At 40.6% G+C, this 19076-nt stretch overlaps 1 protein-coding gene across 3 annotated transcripts in view; it reads left to right on the forward strand.

The window, feature by feature from the left end:
- SLC7A14 (solute carrier family 7 member 14) overlaps positions 1-19076 on the forward strand; it is a 256707-nt gene that overhangs the window by 136148 nt on the left and 101483 nt on the right. For all 3 annotated transcript variants that reach the window (XM_075340630.1, XM_075340629.1, XM_075340631.1), the window contains one exon: positions 5152-5626. In XM_075340630.1, the coding sequence (XP_075196745.1) occupies positions 5323-5626 (304 nt within the window). In that variant the 5' untranslated portion in view covers positions 5152-5322. The remainder of the gene's footprint in view (positions 1-5151; positions 5627-19076) is intronic.

The raw sequence follows: 19076 nt of genomic DNA on the forward strand, positions 1-19076 counted from the left end.
AATCTGATAAAACATCGAATTGCACTCACACCAGTGTAAAACTATGGGGCAGTGTCCTTCTGCTATTTTTTTCTTATGCCATTTCAGCTTGAGAAAAGAATCGCAGCATGCTGCGTTTGGCAGTGAGTCTCGGCTCACGCACACCTATACAAGTCTATGGGAGCGTGTGAAATATCTCACTGCACTGATGTCATCCGAGTATAGGGTGATATATGCAGAGACAGGCAGCAGAGGAGATGGGGAGAAAGTTCTCCCTCCCTCTTCTTTGCACCTGGGATCCAATCACAGAATCAGATCACAGTCACATGACACTCAGTTTTCACTCGCAGCAGAGCCTGAGCCGAGGGTCTCAGATACGCTAGTGGAACTGTGAATAAACACGATTAAAAAATTTCTGCAGCTGTGATAGCAAAAAAAAGGTAGGAGGCAGAGCGTCATGCAGCAGGTGCAGAAACTTAAATGATGGCCATTTTGCACTGCTGCTGCACCAATTCCTATAGACCGAAGTGGTGAGTAATCAGTACCTTTTATGATAGTGTTGAGTTCCCTTTTCTGTTATATGCGTTCCCGTATAGTATCACATTACCAGCCGCACATTTCCAGTTTATCCACATTGTGCTACCGAGAAGAATGATTTTTAATCATCCTCCATTAACAATCAAATCACACGATGAATGAGCAGCATTTTTAGTATTTGCATTTTCGTTTTTTCCTCCCCTTCTTCCTAGAACCATAACTTTTTTATTTTTTTGTCCACTATTAATTTTACCACATAATGTACTGGAAAAGGGGGGAAAATTACAAATCTGTTAACATTGTGAAAGAAACACAATTCAGATATTTTTGGGGAGAATTGTTTTTATGGTGTACATTTTGTAGTAAAAATGACCGCATAATATGATTCTCCTCATCAGTATGACTACAGGGATACCAAACATGTCCAGTTTTTTTTCATCAGCTTATTGGTGGGGGGGGGATCAGAAGTTTGCAAAAAAAATTGGGGAGTTGTGTCAATGGAGCTGTGTGATGGCTTTATTTTTGCAAGGCAAGACAACGTTTTTATTTATACCATGTTGAGATAGATATGACATTTTGATAGCCTATTACAGCATTTTATGTGGCATTGCAGCGACCAAAAAACCCCAATTTTGACGTTTTTGATTTTTTTTTTTACATGGTATGCCTATCGGTTTAATTATTTTTATATTTTGATAAATCAGACATTTTTATTAACGCGGCGATAGCACATATGTGTATTATTTTAAAAGACCCCCTCTGTCATAACAATTCATTGGTGACTCGCGATCATGTCATGTGCCCGCCAATGGTCTCTTAAAATGGCACGCCCTCATGCCGGTGCATGTTAAATGCTGGTGTTTGAGTTTGGCAGCAGGATTTAACAAATTCTTAATAATAGGTTTAACAGGTTAACGATTGTTAGAGGTAGATCATATCCCTCCTACTGACTTGCGCTATACATGGAGAGCAGATGTTATGAAGAGATTTATATATACCATCAGGAGCTCATACATTCTAGACAGACAGACACACACACCACCATTCCACCCTTCTTTGGCCATTCCGACGGTAACATCATGGTCACATGACCAGTCCTATGAGCGTTATGTCACCAAAGATCCTGAGGTTCCATAGAGCAGAGGTTCCCAACTCCAGTCCTCAAGGCACACCAACAGTGCATGTTTTCAGGATTTCTTTAGCATTGCATGGGTCTTGGATTCAGCACCTTTGCAGGTGATTAAATTATCACCTGTGCAATACTAAGGAAATCCTGAAAACATGCACTGTTGGTGTGCCTTGAGGACTGGAGTTGGGAACCACTGCCATAGAGTACAAGACCTATGGTGACATCACGGTCACATTACAAACCACATGATCATCAAGTCAACAGAGTTTCTCAAGCAGTCTCCACATTGGAAGCTGTACTGATTATAATCAGTGTAGCTCCTGCTGTAGATGTTGGGACCCCCAATGGCCATTCTACCTTATTCCCCGTAGACTTAGAAATGATGAGAGTCACGCAGAAACATAAAAAAAATTGCTAATCTGGGTAGAATTATTATTTGAAAGAATTTGCCAGTAATAACACTTTTTTCCTTCCTGTTCTTCCAGAACTCACTGGGACATCAATGATTTACAGCAGTCCCTCACTAGTCTGCTATCCACAAGAATGGAAGGGTTTAACATAGTTTTTAACCATACACATGCAGTATTTAGGTTTAACACAGGGATTTTAAAAACGGTATTAAGAAGCTGGTAAAGCGCGCCTAATACCCCCTAAGGGTAAATCCAGCTGACAGGCTCCCTGTAACAAAACATACGATGAAATTATTTGCAGTAGATTTCATATTATTTTATTCATCAGTGCTAATATCTCACAACCCCATTATTTGGCCTGAATTGAATATATATATATATATATATATATATACATACAGTATATAAATATATATATATATATATATATATATATATATATATATATTCAGAAAGCAATATTTTGTGGAATAACCATGATTTTTAATCACAGCTTTCATGCATCTTGGCATGCTTTCCACCAGTCTTTCACACTGCTTTTGGGTGACCTTATGCCACTCCGAGTGCAAAAATGTAAGCAGTTTTTCTTTGTTTGATGGCTTGTGACTATCCATCTTCTTCTTGATTATATTCCAGATGTTTTCAATGGGGTTCAGGTCTGGAGATTGGGCTGGCTATGACAGGGTTTTAATGTGGTGGTCCTTCATCCACACATTGATTGACCTAGCTGTGTGGTATGGCGTATTGTCCTGCTGTAAAAACCAGTCCTCAGAGTTGGGGAATATTGCCTGACCAGAAGAAAGAAACTGTTTTTCTAGGATAACCTTGTATGCGGCTTGATTCATACGTACTTCACAAAGTTTAATCTGCCCAATTCCAGCCTTGTTAAAGCATCTTCAGATCATCACCGATCCTCCACCAAATTCCACAGTGGGTGCAAGACACTTTGGCTTGTACGCCTCTCCAGGTCTCCATCTAACCATTAAACGACCAGGTGTTGGGCAAAGCTGAAACTAGGTAAAGAAAATTCAATAAACATCTTTGCGAAGGATGTATGAATCAAGCCACATACAAGTTTATCCTGGAAAAAGAGTTTGGAGGTGTGCTTTGGGTCATTGTCCAGTTGTAGGATGAAATTGGCTCCAATCAAGCACTGTCCACGAGGTATGGCATAGCGTTGCAAAATGGAGTGATAGCCTTCCTTATTCAAAATCCCTTTTACCTTGTACAAATCTCCCACTTTACCAACACCAAAGCAACCCCAGACCATCACATTACCTCCACCATGCTTGACAGTTGGCGTCAGCCACTCTTCCAGTATTTTTTCAGTTGTTCTGCATCTTCTTCTGTGATCCAAACACCTCAAACTTGGATTCGTCTGTCCATAACACTTTTTTCCAATCTTCCTCTGTCCAATATCTGTGTTCTTTTGCCCATATTAATCTTTTTTCTCTGTCACTCTGCCCTGAAGGCCAGCATCCCGGGGTCGCCTCTTCACTGTAGACGTGGACACTGGCATTTTGCGGGTACTATCTAATGAAGCTGCCAGTTGAGAACCTGTGAGGCCGGTTTCTCAAACTAGATACTCTAATGTACTTGTCTGTTGCTCAGTTGTGCAGCGGGTCCTTCCACTTCTCTTTCTACTCTGGTTAGAGCATGTTTGTGCTCTCTTCTGAAGGGAGTAGTACACACCGTTGTAGGAAATCTTCGGTTTCTTGGCAATTTCTCACATGGAATATCCTTAATTTCTAAGAACAAGAATAGACTGTCGAGTTTCACATGAAACTCTTTTTCTGGCCATTTTGAGAGTTTAATGGAACAAACAAATGTAATGCTCCAGATTCTCAACTAGCTCAAAAGGAAGGTCAGTTTTATAGTTTCTCTAAATAGCAAAACTGTTTTCAGCTGTGCTAACATACTTGCACAAGGGTTTTCAAGGGATTTCTAAACATCCATTAGCCTTCTAACACAGTTAGCAAACACAATGTACCATTAGTACACTGGAGTGGTGGTTGTTAGAAATGGGCCTCTATACCTATGTAAATATTGCATTAAAAACCAAACGTTTGAACCTAGAATAGTCATTTACCACATTAACAATGTACAGAGTGTATTTCTGTTTAATTTAATGTTAGCTTCATTGAAACACAAATGTGCTTTTCTTTAAAAAATAAGGAAATATCTAAGTATCTGACCCTAAACTTTTGAACTGTAGTGTATATAACTTTATAACCCTTTCATTTTAGGAGTGTCATCAGAAATCTAAAACGCCTACTGTTTGTGATAAGTATATTGAAAGTGCAGGGAAAAGAGTAGGTGAGAGCAGTCAGGAGCAGCAATGTAAGCAGGGATAATACCAATGACAGCATACAATGTATGAGACACTAAGCTCCTGATAGTGAGCTTTAGCCAAAGAAGAGGGGGAGGCTCTATAATCCTTTTCGGGAAAGCTGCTTTTAGAATGGAGGATCCTAAGAAAACCTAAAATGCTTTTATATCTATAGAACACATTTTGTTAGTCATTCTCTAAATCTGTAAAATGTATGTATACTGTTCATTGCTTTTTTCCACGCTGGAGGGATAACTAACTTAAAGAGGTATTGTCAAGTTTGGAAGTTATACCCTATTCATGAGATAGATATTAATAAGGCTCTCTCATAACTTTTTTTTTATCATATTAATATATTCCAATCATCACTTCCCGATCGCTGGAGTTTGAACCTCTGGATTGGGGAACTGAAGTTCCCCATGTAAAAAGAGTGGTAGTTGTTCGTGCTCACTGCCACTCCATTCATTTTTTTGACTAGGTTATTGCAGTGCTTGACTATCGCTGGACGTCCCATTAACATGTTTAGAGCGGACATTTGCATGATCGACCACTGCTCCATTTACGTGGGGCTTTTCAGAGCCCTGGTTCTCGGGATCAGTGAGGGTCCCTGTGGTTGGATCTCCAGCGATCGAGAAGCTATCCTCTATCCTAGGGATATGAGATAAATTCCAAACTTGAGCGTAGTCCTTTAAGATATATTATATAGTGTGTAAAATATTAAAGGAACTATTTCTAACCATACTGTTTTACGCTTTTTTTATTTACAGATTTCTTAATATCTTGATCACTAGAACAACAACATATGTGATATCATGAGTTACTGTCTTCATACAAGCAACATACAACTCAACTAATTCCCCATAACTGAATGGTTGAAGAAGCTCCATTCACCTGTGTTTTAGCATTCTACACACTTTATTGAAAGAGGTCCTTAAATCATGAGTGGTTTCTTTTCTTATCTGGATCCGAGAAGGATTCCTTGGGGGGCCACATGGAATGCAATGAATGCAAGAATTTTGCGCACCAAACCAGTAGAATCGATGCTGGAAGGAACAGCAGGAACTTCATCTCATGGGACTAAACTAGCACGGGTGCTGACTACAGTGGACCTTGTTTCACTCGGTGTGGGCAGCTGTGTTGGCACTGGGATGTATGTTGTCTCTGGACTGGTTGCTAAGGAAATGGCAGGACCAGGAGTTATTGTGTCCTTCATAATTGCAGCAGTGGCATCCATATTATCTGGTGAGTGTGTCCTCTTATTTCATGTTTTGCAAGATCAAATTCTTGATGCTAAAAATATTTTTTTTCAATGTAGCAAAATTAAGAAACTTTGCTGTAGAAAGTACAGTTATTCTATATACATACAGTATCTTGAAAAATTATTCATAACACTTGGACTTGTCCGCATTTTTTGTTACATTCACAAATATAAATGTCTTTTATCGGGATTTTATGTGATATACCAAGACAAAATAGAAAGTATATGTCACGATGTGACTGTAGGATTGCGAGGGATAGGCGGATCCTATACTGTCCCTCACACTAGAAGACCCTAGACTATCCCTAACCTCCAGATTACCCTTGATGGTGGAGATGCCGGAGTTCCTTGCCTTACTATTCTCCTATTCTATACTATTGTTTCTCCCTAGGGAAAGAAGGGTTGGGAGTGTGATGGCAACACAGCTAAAGACAGACAGGGAAAAACCAAAACTCAGACACACTGCAAACTCAGAGGAACAAACAGTAAGAAACTAAGGAGAAAAGCAAGAAAAGTAAAGAAGCAGCAAAAGGACAACAATGGTTAACACCACAAACGCTCACAGCAATGAAGTACTACAATAATCAGTAAATCTGGATCACAACACCTCACCAGACCAGTATAGAGAAGCTTTGGCTGATATTAAAGGAAGTGTCCAGCCAGCATATATATGTACAGTTGAAACCAGAAGTTTCTATACACTATCTAAAGACACATATACATATTTTTCTCAATATCTAAATTGCAATCCTGATAAAAGTTTCCCATTTTAGGTCAATTAAGATTACCAAAAATATTTATATTTGCCAAATGCCAGAATAATGAGAGAGAATGTTTTAAGGCATTTTTATTACTGTCTGCTAAGTTAAAAGTTTACATACATTTCATTAGTATTTGTTACCATTGCCCTTAAACTGTATGACTTGGGTCAAATTTTTTGGATATCCTTCCACAAGCTTCTCACAATAGTTAGTAGGAATTTGGGCCCATTCCTCCTGACAGAATTGGTGTAACTGAGCCATGTTTGTAGTTCGCCTTGCTCACACCTTAGCTTTGCCTATAAATTTTCAATAGGATTGAGATCAGGGTTTTGTGATGGCCACTCCAAAACATGACTTTATTGTCCTTTAGCTACTTTGTAACCAGTTTGGCAGTACACTTTGGGTCATTGTTCATTTGGAAGACCCATTTCCGCCCAAGCTTTAAGTTCCTGGCTGATGTCTTAAGATGTGGCTTCTGTATTGCCAAATAATCTTCTTTCCTCATGATGCCATCTATTTTGGGAAGTGCACCAGTCAGTCCCTCCTGCAACAAAACAACCCACAACTTGATGCTGTCACCCCCGTGTTTCACAGTTGGGATGGTGTTCTTAGGCTTCAAAGCTTCTCCTTTTTTCTTACAAATGTAACGATGGTCATTATGGCCAAACAGTTACATTTTAGTTGCATCAGATCACAGGACATGTCTTCAAAAATTAAGGTCTATGTACTGTGTGCATTTGCAAACATTAATCTGGCTTTTTTTGTGTTTCTTTTGGAGTAATGGCTTCTTCCTGGCAGAGTAGTCTTTCAGCCCATGTTGATACAGTACTCGTTTCACTGTGGATAATGACACAATCTTATTTACAAGGTCTTTTGCTTTTGCTCTTGGGTTGATATGCACATTTTTGACCAAAGCATGTTCATCTTGGGTACACAGAACCCGTTTCCTTCATGAACAGGATGATGGCTGGACAATTCCATCTTTGTACTTGCATATAATTGTTTGTACAGATCAACAAGGCACCTTCAGGTATGTGGAAATTGCACCCAAGGATGAACCAGACTTGTGCACGTCCACAGTTCTTTTCCTGAGATCTTGGCTGATTTATTTTGCCTTTCCCATGACGCTACACAAAGAAGCAGTGTGTTTCAGGTGCGCATTGAAATACATCCACAGGTGTGTCTCTAATTAACTCAGATGTTGCCAATAAACCTATCAGAAGCTTCCAAAGACATGACATCATCATATGGGCTGTCCCATATTGTTTAAAGGCATAGTACTCTTAGTGTATGTAAACTTTTGCCTTTGCAGAAAGTAATAAAAATGCCTTAAAACCTTCTCTCTCATTATGCTGGCATTTGGAAAAATAATTTTGGTTCCTAATTGACCTAAGACGGGAAAGGTTAATTTTGATTTTATGTCAGATAGTGAGAAAGACATGCATATATGTATTTTCATAGTGTGTGTAAACTTCGACAGTAGTTTCAACCATATATACAGTCTTATGAAAAAGTTTGGGCACCCCTATTAATGTTAACCTTTTTCCTTTATAACAATTTGGGTTTTTGCAACAGCTATTTCAGTTTTCATATATATCTAATAACTGATGGATTGAGTAATATTTCTGGATTGAAATGAGGTTTATTGTACTAACAGAAAATGTGCAATCCGCATTTAAACAAAATTTGACCGGTGCAAAAGTATGGGCACCTCAACATAAAAGTGACATTAATATTTTGTAGATCCTCCTTTTTCAAAAATAACAGCCTCTAGTCGCTTCCTGTAGCTTTTAATGAGTTCCTGGATCCTGAATAAAGGTATATTTGACCATTCCTGTTTACAAAACAATTCCAGTTCAGTTAAGTTTGATGGTCGCCGAGCATGGACAGCACGCTTCAAATCATCCCACAGATTTTCAATGATATTCAAGTCTGGGGACTGGGATGGCCATTCCAGAACATTGTAATTGTTCCTCTGAAACTGAAACTGAAATTGTTATAAAGAAAAAAGGTTAACATTAATAGGGGTGCCCAAACTTTTTCATATGACTGTATGTATATATATATATATATATATATATATATATATATATATATATATATATATATATATATATTGTGATAGCTGAAATTGCGTTAATATTATTTTACTATTGAAGCAGCAGTTGTGCACTTATATAAACAAGGTGCATATTATACTGTATACTCATGGAATTGGAGAGGGGTTGGCATTCCAAAATCATACTGAAGATGCCCTCTGGGCTAGACCCCAAAGGTCAGCAACTTGAAACAACTACCAGCTACTTAAAGATTTGTCATTAGATTTCACAATATAAACAGCAAGATTATTAGACATAACTTTAATCCCTTCACGACTAATGAGGTACTATTACATAACTGGTCCTGTCACCACGGTTACCACGGGCTCTGGTGGCAAGCCCGTGGTAATTCCGCACCTGCTGATCTGATCAGCAGATATGTGCAGCTAAGGCCCGTTTCACACGTCAGTGAAAAACACTGACGTTTTTCACTGGCGTGTAAAACACGCACATGTCCCTCCGTGTGCCGTGAATTACGGCACACGTGGGTTGTCTAAGTGCAATCCGGGCTCCGTTCTCCATGGCCCGTGATTGCACTTAGAGATTAACTCACCTGTGCGCGCTCCCGCTCTCCATGGTGCTGATCGCTCCCGCGGTGCAGCATCCGGCCTGCCGCTGACCCCCACAGCAGCTGCTTCCGGGTCGGCTGTGTCGTGCATCATGAATATGCGCGACAGTAATGAGCCGGCTCAGAAGCAGTAAGCTGCACGGGCTGCAGAGGACATTGCTGGAGCTGGGTGAGTAAAAATTATTTTTATTTTAAAAGCACGTTTTTTTCTGGCACGTGTTTCACGGACCACACCACTGCGTGGTCCGTGGGACATCAGTGATGCCAGAAAAAAATGGACATGTCTCCGTGCGGCAATCATGGACACGTGGGTACGCTGCACGGAGACACGTGCAGTGAAAAATCACTGATGTGTGAGCAGACCCATTCATTATAATGGGTCTGCATATGTCAGTGATTCTGGTACGTTTAAAAAAAAGCACATATGTACCAGAATCACTGACGTATGAAACATGCCTAACAGAGATTAGAGATTGTCAAACACTGACAGTGCGATTTGAAGTGCCGTTGCGGGGATCGCGCCATCACCTTCAGCGGCCCCGTGACACGTTCACAGGGCGCTAATGTGTTACTTTGACAGCGCAGTGTCAGATGATGACCCCTGATGCTGTCATGAGTCACTTCCTTTGAGAGGCGGCAAAGCTCCGCCACTCACAGGAAAGCAGCATTTCTTCTGATGAGAGCGCATCGCTTTGTTCAGGAGACGCAATAGGATTACGCAATGCTAAAGTCCCCTAGGGGCACTAGTAAAATAAATAAAAAAAATGGTAAAAAAAAAAGTTTTAAAAAGATGAAAAAAAACCCAAAACCTAAAAGTTCAAATCAACCCCTCTTTGCCCCATTGAAAATTAAACAATTAAAACATTTTAAAAAATACACATATTTGGTATCGCCGCTTTCAGAAATTCCCAAGCAATCAAAATATAAAATCAATTAATCTGATCGGTACAAAGCATGGCAATAAAAAAAATTCCAAAGACAAAATTAAGTTTTTTTGGTCGCCGCAAGATTGCATTAATATGCAGTAACAGGCAATCAAAACATCGCATCTAGACAAAAATGGTATAATTAAAAACGTCAGCTCAAGAAAAGTATACATGTTTGGTATCTACGAACTCCTGCCGACCTGAGGCATCATACGGATATGTCAGTTTTAACATATGGTGAACACAGTGAATAAAAAAAAACATTGTGGAATTTCACTTTTTTCACAATTTCTCCACATTTGAATTTTTTTTCCTCATTTCCAGTATACTATATGGTAAAATGTATATGAATGTATAATGATGCTGATGTCACAAAGTGACAGGTTATTTAGTGGGTATGGATCCCTGGACTTTTTCCTATACACCTGAATACTATCAGCCATCACAGGACCTTACCTTCAGGGCTGCTTCTCACTTGCGAGTTTCTCGCAGTAGAGCAATGCGAGAAAAACTCGCATTGGAATCGGACACATGTTAGTCAATGAATCAGCTCGCATCTGCGATTTTTCTCTCAGTCCAAATCGGACCGAGAAAAAAATCGCAGCATGCTGCTTTTTTGCGAGTTTCTCGCACCATTTGTCCCAATGATTCCCTATGGAAGGGGATTAAAAGTAGCATCACACACGCGCACCACCGTTCACATTTGCGAGTGTGGCAGTAACTTCGCTCATTAAATATTCAACAGATGAATGTGACATCACATTCCCATAGGTTAATTAAATGACACATGTGTAATAGCTTTTAGATAATTAAGATTATAGCCCTCAGTCCAGTAGACCACTGCGCAACCAGCTCTGTCCTCACCTATTGTACCATCACCCATTCCCTGTAGACTGTGAGCCCTCGCGGGCAGGGTCCTCTCTCCTCGTATACCAGTCTGTCTTGTACTGTTAATGATTGTTGTACGTATACCCTCTTTCACTTGTAAAGCGCCATGGAATAAATGGCGCTATAATAATAAATAATAATAATAATAATAATAACTAGCATCGCAAACGCGACACACACGCGAGCAAAAAGCATCGCACTTGCGTTGCACTCGCACCTAACGTGAACTAAAATCAGCCGAGTATTTTTCAGCCCAGTCGGACCGATTTTACTCGCATAGATGTGTTTCCAGCCTCATTGGGATACATACCCACTAAATTACCTATCACCGAGAGTGCACTTAAAGGGATTCACACATATAGCTCTCAAATCTGTATTGGTTTATACAAATCACTTTGTGACTCCAGCATGATGTACGACTACAAGCACAATTAGATCCCAGTGCTCTTAAAGGGATCCTCCCAATCAGAACTGTGTTATACATCATTTGGTGACTCCAGCATAAAATATACGATTGCAAGTATACACTTATTCAGTTCTTATCACTGATAGAGAGATTTGTCAATTCACGGTGAGGACATACTATATTGTGAAGTTTCATTAAAATAGGCAGAGCCATCTCACATAATATTGGCATATTGGTGTTCAGTTCACACAAACGTCACATGAACATAAGAATTTTTCCACATTAGACGCTACCACAGATTTCTCTTGCCTTCCTTAGGATTACTCCCCACTCATTAGTACCTTTATAGATAACTTAGTCCTTGACAAAGGCCTGGATTAAGGCCAAAACGTTGGAAGGAATATATCTGTTTATTTCCATAAAGAACACATTAAAAAAATATTTCCGTAATTTTTTTAGTAATTTTCAGTTTCCGTAATTTTTAGCTTTTTTCTATATAACCAAGTGTGCCAGAGTTTTTATATACCTTCGATCAAAAATGGGCATGTCTGCATAACTTTGTTTTGAACACATGAGTCACAAACAAACACAAATATCTGCATAGACTATAAGGCTACATTCCCACAATGAGCCTTTGGTGAGCTTTTGCAGAATTTCTGCACCTATTATGTTAATTAGATAACTTGAATTTTTTCATTGTGGTTTTGTGTGCATTTATTTCACATGCATTTTTATTATATTTTTGATGCTCTGGTTTTTCGAGTCTGTTCTTGGTGTGTAATGCTTTAATAAAGCTGCTTTGTTTTTTCATAATTCCTGGTATATGGCTTTGACAGAACATTATTGATACTCTTATGTGTGAATTACACACGTGTTTAATGCTTTTCCACTACTGAAACACACTAGTTAAAAGAAAAAAGTTTTGGTACCGTGTTTGCCAGTTGAAAAATGATTGATTGCTCTCAGTGAGACAGAGACTGAGAGCAAGGATGAGAGCTCATTGTCACACAATTACAGACAAAAAAATCATTTACCTGTGGCCAAACATTTCTGTGCTTCAGGACACAACATAAACCACGTGAAAGTTGTCATATTAAAAAGCAACTTCTGGTCACAAAATCATCGCAGGGTCTGGGAATACAAATTCTTTACAATGTTTCATTCTGTCCACACAAGACTAAATTTGTCAGGAGGATTTATGACACTACATAATCTGAGGGGTCTGCTTCAGGGACAGTGAGGGCACCATGCCTCTGATCCTACATGGATATTGGGACAATAAAACTTTCACACCACTAATCAAAGCTAATTAAGGATTCTCTGTCTAAGCTTAGTGTTTATTTATTTAAATGTCCATTTATTATACTATGCCTCTGCTCTGTGTATATATTTGTGTTTCTTCAGATACTTTGTCATACCATGCCTGATGAATGGACCTGAGAAGTCTCAAAAGCTTGCTTTGTAACATCATTTATTTTATTTTAGCAATTAAAAGATATCAGAACGACAAGATTACAATTTTGTTTCTCTCACTGAGAGCAATCAGTCATGAAACACACTAAAAACGCTTGTGTGTTTGTCACCTGTGAATTTTCTGCATCTAATGCAAGTCTATGGGGAAAATCTTCACGTAAAATTGACATGTTATGGATTTCAAATAGGCACCCCAGGTGAGTTTACACTAAGCAAAAAAGAAGCACAGAGGGCAGGAGATTTCTATAAATCCTATTCCCCTTGTTGTAACTATAAGACGCTGCATTTCTGATGCAGGGAATATTTTTCCACGGGAGCCAAGAGCTTGCTGAAGAACCCCTTCATTGACATCTTGGTACTTTTGTGAAGCTTAGCCACAGGCTGAGGAGGAGACTGCAATTTGCCCTCTATATTTTAACCCCTTCACGACCGTGGGCAGTAAAATTACGTCCTATTTTAACGTGACTTAACGACCAGGGACGTAATTTTACTGCCTAAAGTTCATTTGATTGCCGTGGCCATAGCAACGGCTTTCAAATGATGTCCCCTGCTGTTTCTTACAGCAGGGGACCTTTGCTTCACCCCAGGGGGGGTGGCATCGCCACCCCCCATCGACGATCAATGTGATTGGCTGTTCAAATCTGAACCGCCAACCACATCTTTCGCACTGATTTCGGTAAAAATAATGCCGGAAATAGTGCGATACTGTGAGATCCGGCTATGAGATGCCGTAGCAGGTACAGCAGATCATAGGTGGATCTCAAACATGCCGCCCCCAGCCCCTGCATCACTGATTGGAGCGATCGTGCTATTACGCGCAATCGCTCCAATCAGTGTGCAGTGGGGCGGTTTGATTTGCTGGTGGCCGCCCTCTCCAGGCCTGTGTTGGTCTGGGGACCCTCCCCCAACATGTCTGGTACCACGCCACCGCTGCTGCTGCCGCTGCTGTCACGTGGAGCAGGAGCGGTGAGTATTGTGCTCACCTTGCAGCCCCTGCGCGCTCCCGTAATGGCCCCTGCCCATGCACCCCTGCGATCTGCCCCCCGACATCCCGATCTGCCCCCCCGACATCCCGATCTGCCCCCCGACATCCCGATCTTCCCCCCCGACATCCCGATCTGCCCCCCGACATCCCGATCTGCCCCCCGCCATCCCAATCTGCCCCCCGACATCCCAATCTGCCGGCCTCCCCCGTGATCTCTATTTTGCAGCTCCTCCAGTATCTCCCTCCTCCTCTGCTCTCCCCCTCTGCTGTCCCCCCGACGTCCCCTTACCTGTCTTCACCGGAGGGGTCCTCTGAGGTCTTCACTGGCCTGATCACATCTGCCTCCATCGCTGGGTCCTTCTTCCTGGGTCTTCTGCTGAGCTGTCCAACTTCCTGCCTGCTGCTCCTGTAAAGCTGTTCCTCCTGCTAATCCTCTGGGTACTGTGAGTATAACTTTTTTTTTCTTTTTTTTCCTCTATCCCCTGTCCATTTTTACACCTCATGCGTCCGTGCGTCCCGCATTTTTTTTTTCCCGTATCCCCGACGCTTTTTGTATCGCATCGGTCCGTGCGTCCCGCCGAGCGCTGATCAGGGATGCACATAACGGATCGGCATCCCTGCTCAATTTTTGGCGTGACAAAAAGCATCGGGGACACGTAAAAAAAAAGTCACGCCAAAAATTGAGCAGGGATGCCGATCCGTTATGTGCATCCCTGATCAGCGCTCGGCGGGACGCACAGACTGATGCGATACAAAAAGCGTCGGGGATACGGAAAAAAAAGTATTGCATCTGTCCGTGCGTCCCGCTGAGCGCGGATTAGCATCCCTGCTCTATTTTTGACTTTTTTTTTTTCCGTATCCCCAGCGCTTTTTGTATCTCATCCGACCGTGCCTCCTGCAGCGGCCGATCAGTGCACTGCGTCTGTGCGTTTGAAAAGTCAATGGTGTTCCTTGTCTTCTGAGCCCCGCCATGCGCCCAAACAATTGATTTCCACCACATATGAGGTATCTGCGTACTCGGGAAAAATTGCACAATACGTTTTATGGTGCATTTTTTCCTGATACCGTTGTAAAAAGAAAAAAAAAAGCTACCTTGTTGCTGCAAAAATTTAAAAAAAAATTAAAAAAATAAATAATTTTCACGGTTCAACGTTATTAACTTTCAGTGGAGCCCCTGGGGGTACAAGGGGCTCACTAAACATCGAGATAAATTCCTTGAGGGGTTTAGTTCCAAAATGGGGTAATTTGTGGGGGAGCTCCACTGTTTAGGCACCATAGGGGGGTCTAAAAACGTGACATGGCGTCCGCTAATGATTCCAACTAATTTTGCTGCCAAATGGTGCCCTTCTCTTCTGAGCCACGCCATGCGCCCAACAATTACTTTCCACCACATGTGAGGTATCTGCGTACTCAGGAGAAATTGCACAATACGTTTTATGGTGCATTTTTTCCTGATACCCTTGTGAAAAAAAAAGCTACCTGGTTCAAGTAACAGTTCTGTGGTAAAACAAAAGAAAATTGTATTCATGGCTCAACATTATCAACTTCTGTGGAGCCCCTTGGGGCTCACTAAACATCTAGATAAACTCCTTGAGGTGTCTAGTTTCCAAAATGGGGTCACTTGTGGGGGAGCTCCATTGTTTAGGCACCTCAGGGGGTCTCCAAACATGACATGGTATCCGCTAATGATTCAAACAAATTTTGCTGTCAAATGGTGCTCCTTCTCTTCTGAGCCCCGCCATGCGCCCAAACAATTACTTTCCACCACATATGAGGTATCGTCATACTCAGGAAAAAATGCACTATAAATTTCATGGTGTATTTTTCCTGATACCCTTGTGGAAAAAAAAGCTACTTAGTTGAAGCAACAGTTTTGTGGTAAAAAAAAAAAAAATTCTTTTCACAGCTCAACTTTATAAACATCCGTGAAGCCCCCAGGTGTTCAAAGTGCTCACCAAACATCTAGAAAAATTATTTGAGGGCTCTAGTTTCCAAAATGGGGTCAATTGTGGGGGAGCTCCATTGTTTAGGCACCTCAGGGGGTCTTCAAACCTGACATGGCGTCTGCTAATGAGTGCAGCTAATTTTGCGTTCAAAAATTCAAATGGCGCTCCTTCCCTTTCGAGCTCTGCCGTGTGCCCAAATATTTGATTTCCACCACATATGAGGTATCTGCGTACTCAGGAGAAAATGGACAATACATTTTAGGTTGCATTTTTTCCCGATACCCTTGTGAAAAAAAAAGCTACCTAGTTGAAGCAACAGTTTTGTGGTAAAAAATGTTTTTTTCTTTTCACGGCTCAAGGTTATAAACTTCTGTGAAGCCCCCAGGTGTTCAAAGTGCTCACCAAACATCTAGAAAAAATATTTGAGGGCTCTAGTTTCCAAAATGGGGTCACTTGTGGGGGAGCTCCATTGTTTAGGCACCTCAGGGGGTCTTCAAACCCGACATGGCGTCCGCTAATGAGTGCAGCTAATTTTGCGTTCAAAAATTCAAATGGCGCTCCTTCCCTTTCGACCTCTGCCGTGCACCCAAACAATTAATTTTTACCCCATATGGGGTATCAGCGTACTTAGAAATTGCTGATGAACTTTGACCCCTTCTAACTTCCTAACGAAAAAAAAATTTCTTTCGAAAATTGCGCTGATGTAAAGTAGACAAGTGGGAAATGTTATTTCGTAACTATTTTGTGTGACATATCTCTCAGATTTATGGGCATAAATTTTCAAAGTTTGAAAAATGCGAAATTTTCGCACAATTTCCTAAATTTTCACAAATAAATGCAAAACGTATCAGCCTAAATTTACAATTGACATGAAGTACAATATGTCATGAAAAAACAATATCAGAATCGCCAGGATCCGTTGAAGCGTTCCAGAGTTATAACCTGCCAAATTGACACTGGTCAGAATTGCAAAAAATGGCCCGGTCATTAGGGTGTTTTAGTGGCCGGGGGTGAAGGGGTTAATACTGTGGCATTGCTGTAAATAGAAAAAGTAATCAAACAATCACAGGTTCAAGTTCCCTACGGAAAATTGATAAAAAAAAGTCAATATATATATATATATATATATATATATGTATATATATATATATATATATATATATATATATATAAAAGATTCAAATCACTTTCCTTTTCCTACTTTAAAAATAAAGAAATAAAAAATGAAACATATCTGGTAAGTCTGGTCCATCAAAGTATAAAACTAATAAACCTGTACGGCAAACACTATAAAGCAAAAGTAAATTAATACATTTTCAGTTAATTAGATGGTGTAATTGAAAACTACGAACAACAAAACTAATCCCTCATACTGTTATGTGAATGGGGAAAAATGTTATGGCTCTTGGAAGAAGGAAAAAGAAAAATGCAAAAAATAAAAATTGCCTCTTTTGAGGTTCGAATCTTATTTGTTTTTACGGCACCTTTCTTTCCAGGATGCTGTTGTATAAAAAGGTGTGGACTAAGTTTTTAGTACATTGGTAGAAAAAGGTACAATTAATGCAGTCAATAAATAATAGGCTGATAAGTAGTATAGTTTAAATGCTGTTTAAAGAGGTTGTCCCCTACTTTTACATTAATGGGCTATCCTTAGGATAGGTTATCAATGTCTGATCGGCAGGGTCCAACACCCTGTACTCACTTTGATCAGTTGTTCTCAGTCCCAGCAAAAGGCAGCCGGAAATGCTCCTTTCTGACACTGCTCTGTCTTCTGATAGTGGCCACAACTGGGAACTGCACATCCGCCTCCTATCAGAAGACGGAGCAGCACCGGAACTGAGCATTTCTAGCTGCCTGCTGCTAGGACTGAGAACAGCTGATCAAAACTGGGTATGGGGTGTCGGACCTCGGCCGATCAGACATTGATGACCTATCCTAAGGATAGGCTATCAATGTAAAAGTAATGGACAGCCCCCTTTAATGGCCTGCAGGAATCTAAAATCTACAAAAGTGCAAAAACGTAAGTATGTCTTGGTTCATTGATTTCTTCTTCAGAGCTCTTATTACCAACGTGCTGCTTCGATCAGTGTTTGACGCTCCTAAGACTTGACTTCCATTATGTAATTATCTTAATCCAGCAGTAATATTTTTGTAACAGCTCTTTCAGGACAAGACCCCAGTGTGAACCAAGGGCTATCTGTATTTGTTGTCAGAATGGTCTGTTTCTAACTTGTCTGTCATTCATTCACATTGTCACCAAGGGGTATCAGTGACAAGGTGCCTCATTAAATTTGTAAAACCAGCGTTGAAGTCTTAGGTTTTCTTATTAGGAGGTAAAGTGAGTATTCCTCAGGGGTAGAATGAAAGGTCAATGATGAGCTTTTACTGTTTTTACTGTCACTTATAAGGCTGCTGGCTGCACACAGCATAAACAGGATATATTATTAAAAAGAGGATCTGTTACTAGGCCAAAACTGCCCGGTTTTTACTGTGATTTTATTCCCTTTGCTCTCTTCAGTATTTTGGAAATACGAAAAGAGCAATACTTGCCACTTTTGACCTTGTGACAGCTCCTATTTAACAAGATTTACATATCTCCTGTACCAAGGAAAAGAGCTTTGCTTGGCGTAGCCCCAACAAAATCAAAATGCAGTAAGTAGTGTTTTGTGTGGCAAAAACTGTTGTGCAGTAGGAAACAGAGAATGGTGTATATATTTAGGCATAGTTATGTTCCCCAGTGTGTTGCACCTACAGCTGTCTACATTCATGATTTATATCAAAGGATTTTATTGAATCGGTGGTCCAAAGTCTAAAGTAATCTTCCTTCTAAATCCCTATCTATTTTGTGCCATAATCTATACTATTTTCTAATATATAGTATATCATAAAAATGAGTTAACCCCTCGCATTAGTCATTAGTAGTCCGTATACAGCTTGTATAAGGCTGCGTGTCCACAATCAGTGTTCTCTGCGTTAACACTGCGTTGTACAGTACAAGACAAAAAAGTCCATGGAGGCTCTGTTAGGAGTCTCAACACGGAAAATATTCAGATATCCCTCCGGGAAGGACCTAGCCAAGGAGTGGCTCTTTTTAGGAGACCACCATAACCACCATATTAAGTGGCCCTTTTAGTCAATATCCAGCTCTTGACGAGTTTAAAGATATGACAAGGGAAATACCAAGGCCAGGTATCCATCCACAGACAGCTGTTTCGGTGTATTGCCCCTCATCAGTGTGAAGTATGATTCTGGCCAGGTGGGAGCAATGCCTAGTAGACCAACAAGACAAAACAATCACTGATCTCGGGGAGACCAGCCAGAGAAAACACTGCTGGCAGCAAGCAAAGGCGCTCAACACAGTGAAATCCTAGGTGCATTGCCC

Source organism: Anomaloglossus baeobatrachus, chromosome 3 (assembly GCF_048569485.1).
Source record: "Anomaloglossus baeobatrachus isolate aAnoBae1 chromosome 3, aAnoBae1.hap1, whole genome shotgun sequence".
NCBI classification, from domain to species: domain Eukaryota; kingdom Metazoa; phylum Chordata; class Amphibia; order Anura; family Aromobatidae; genus Anomaloglossus; species Anomaloglossus baeobatrachus.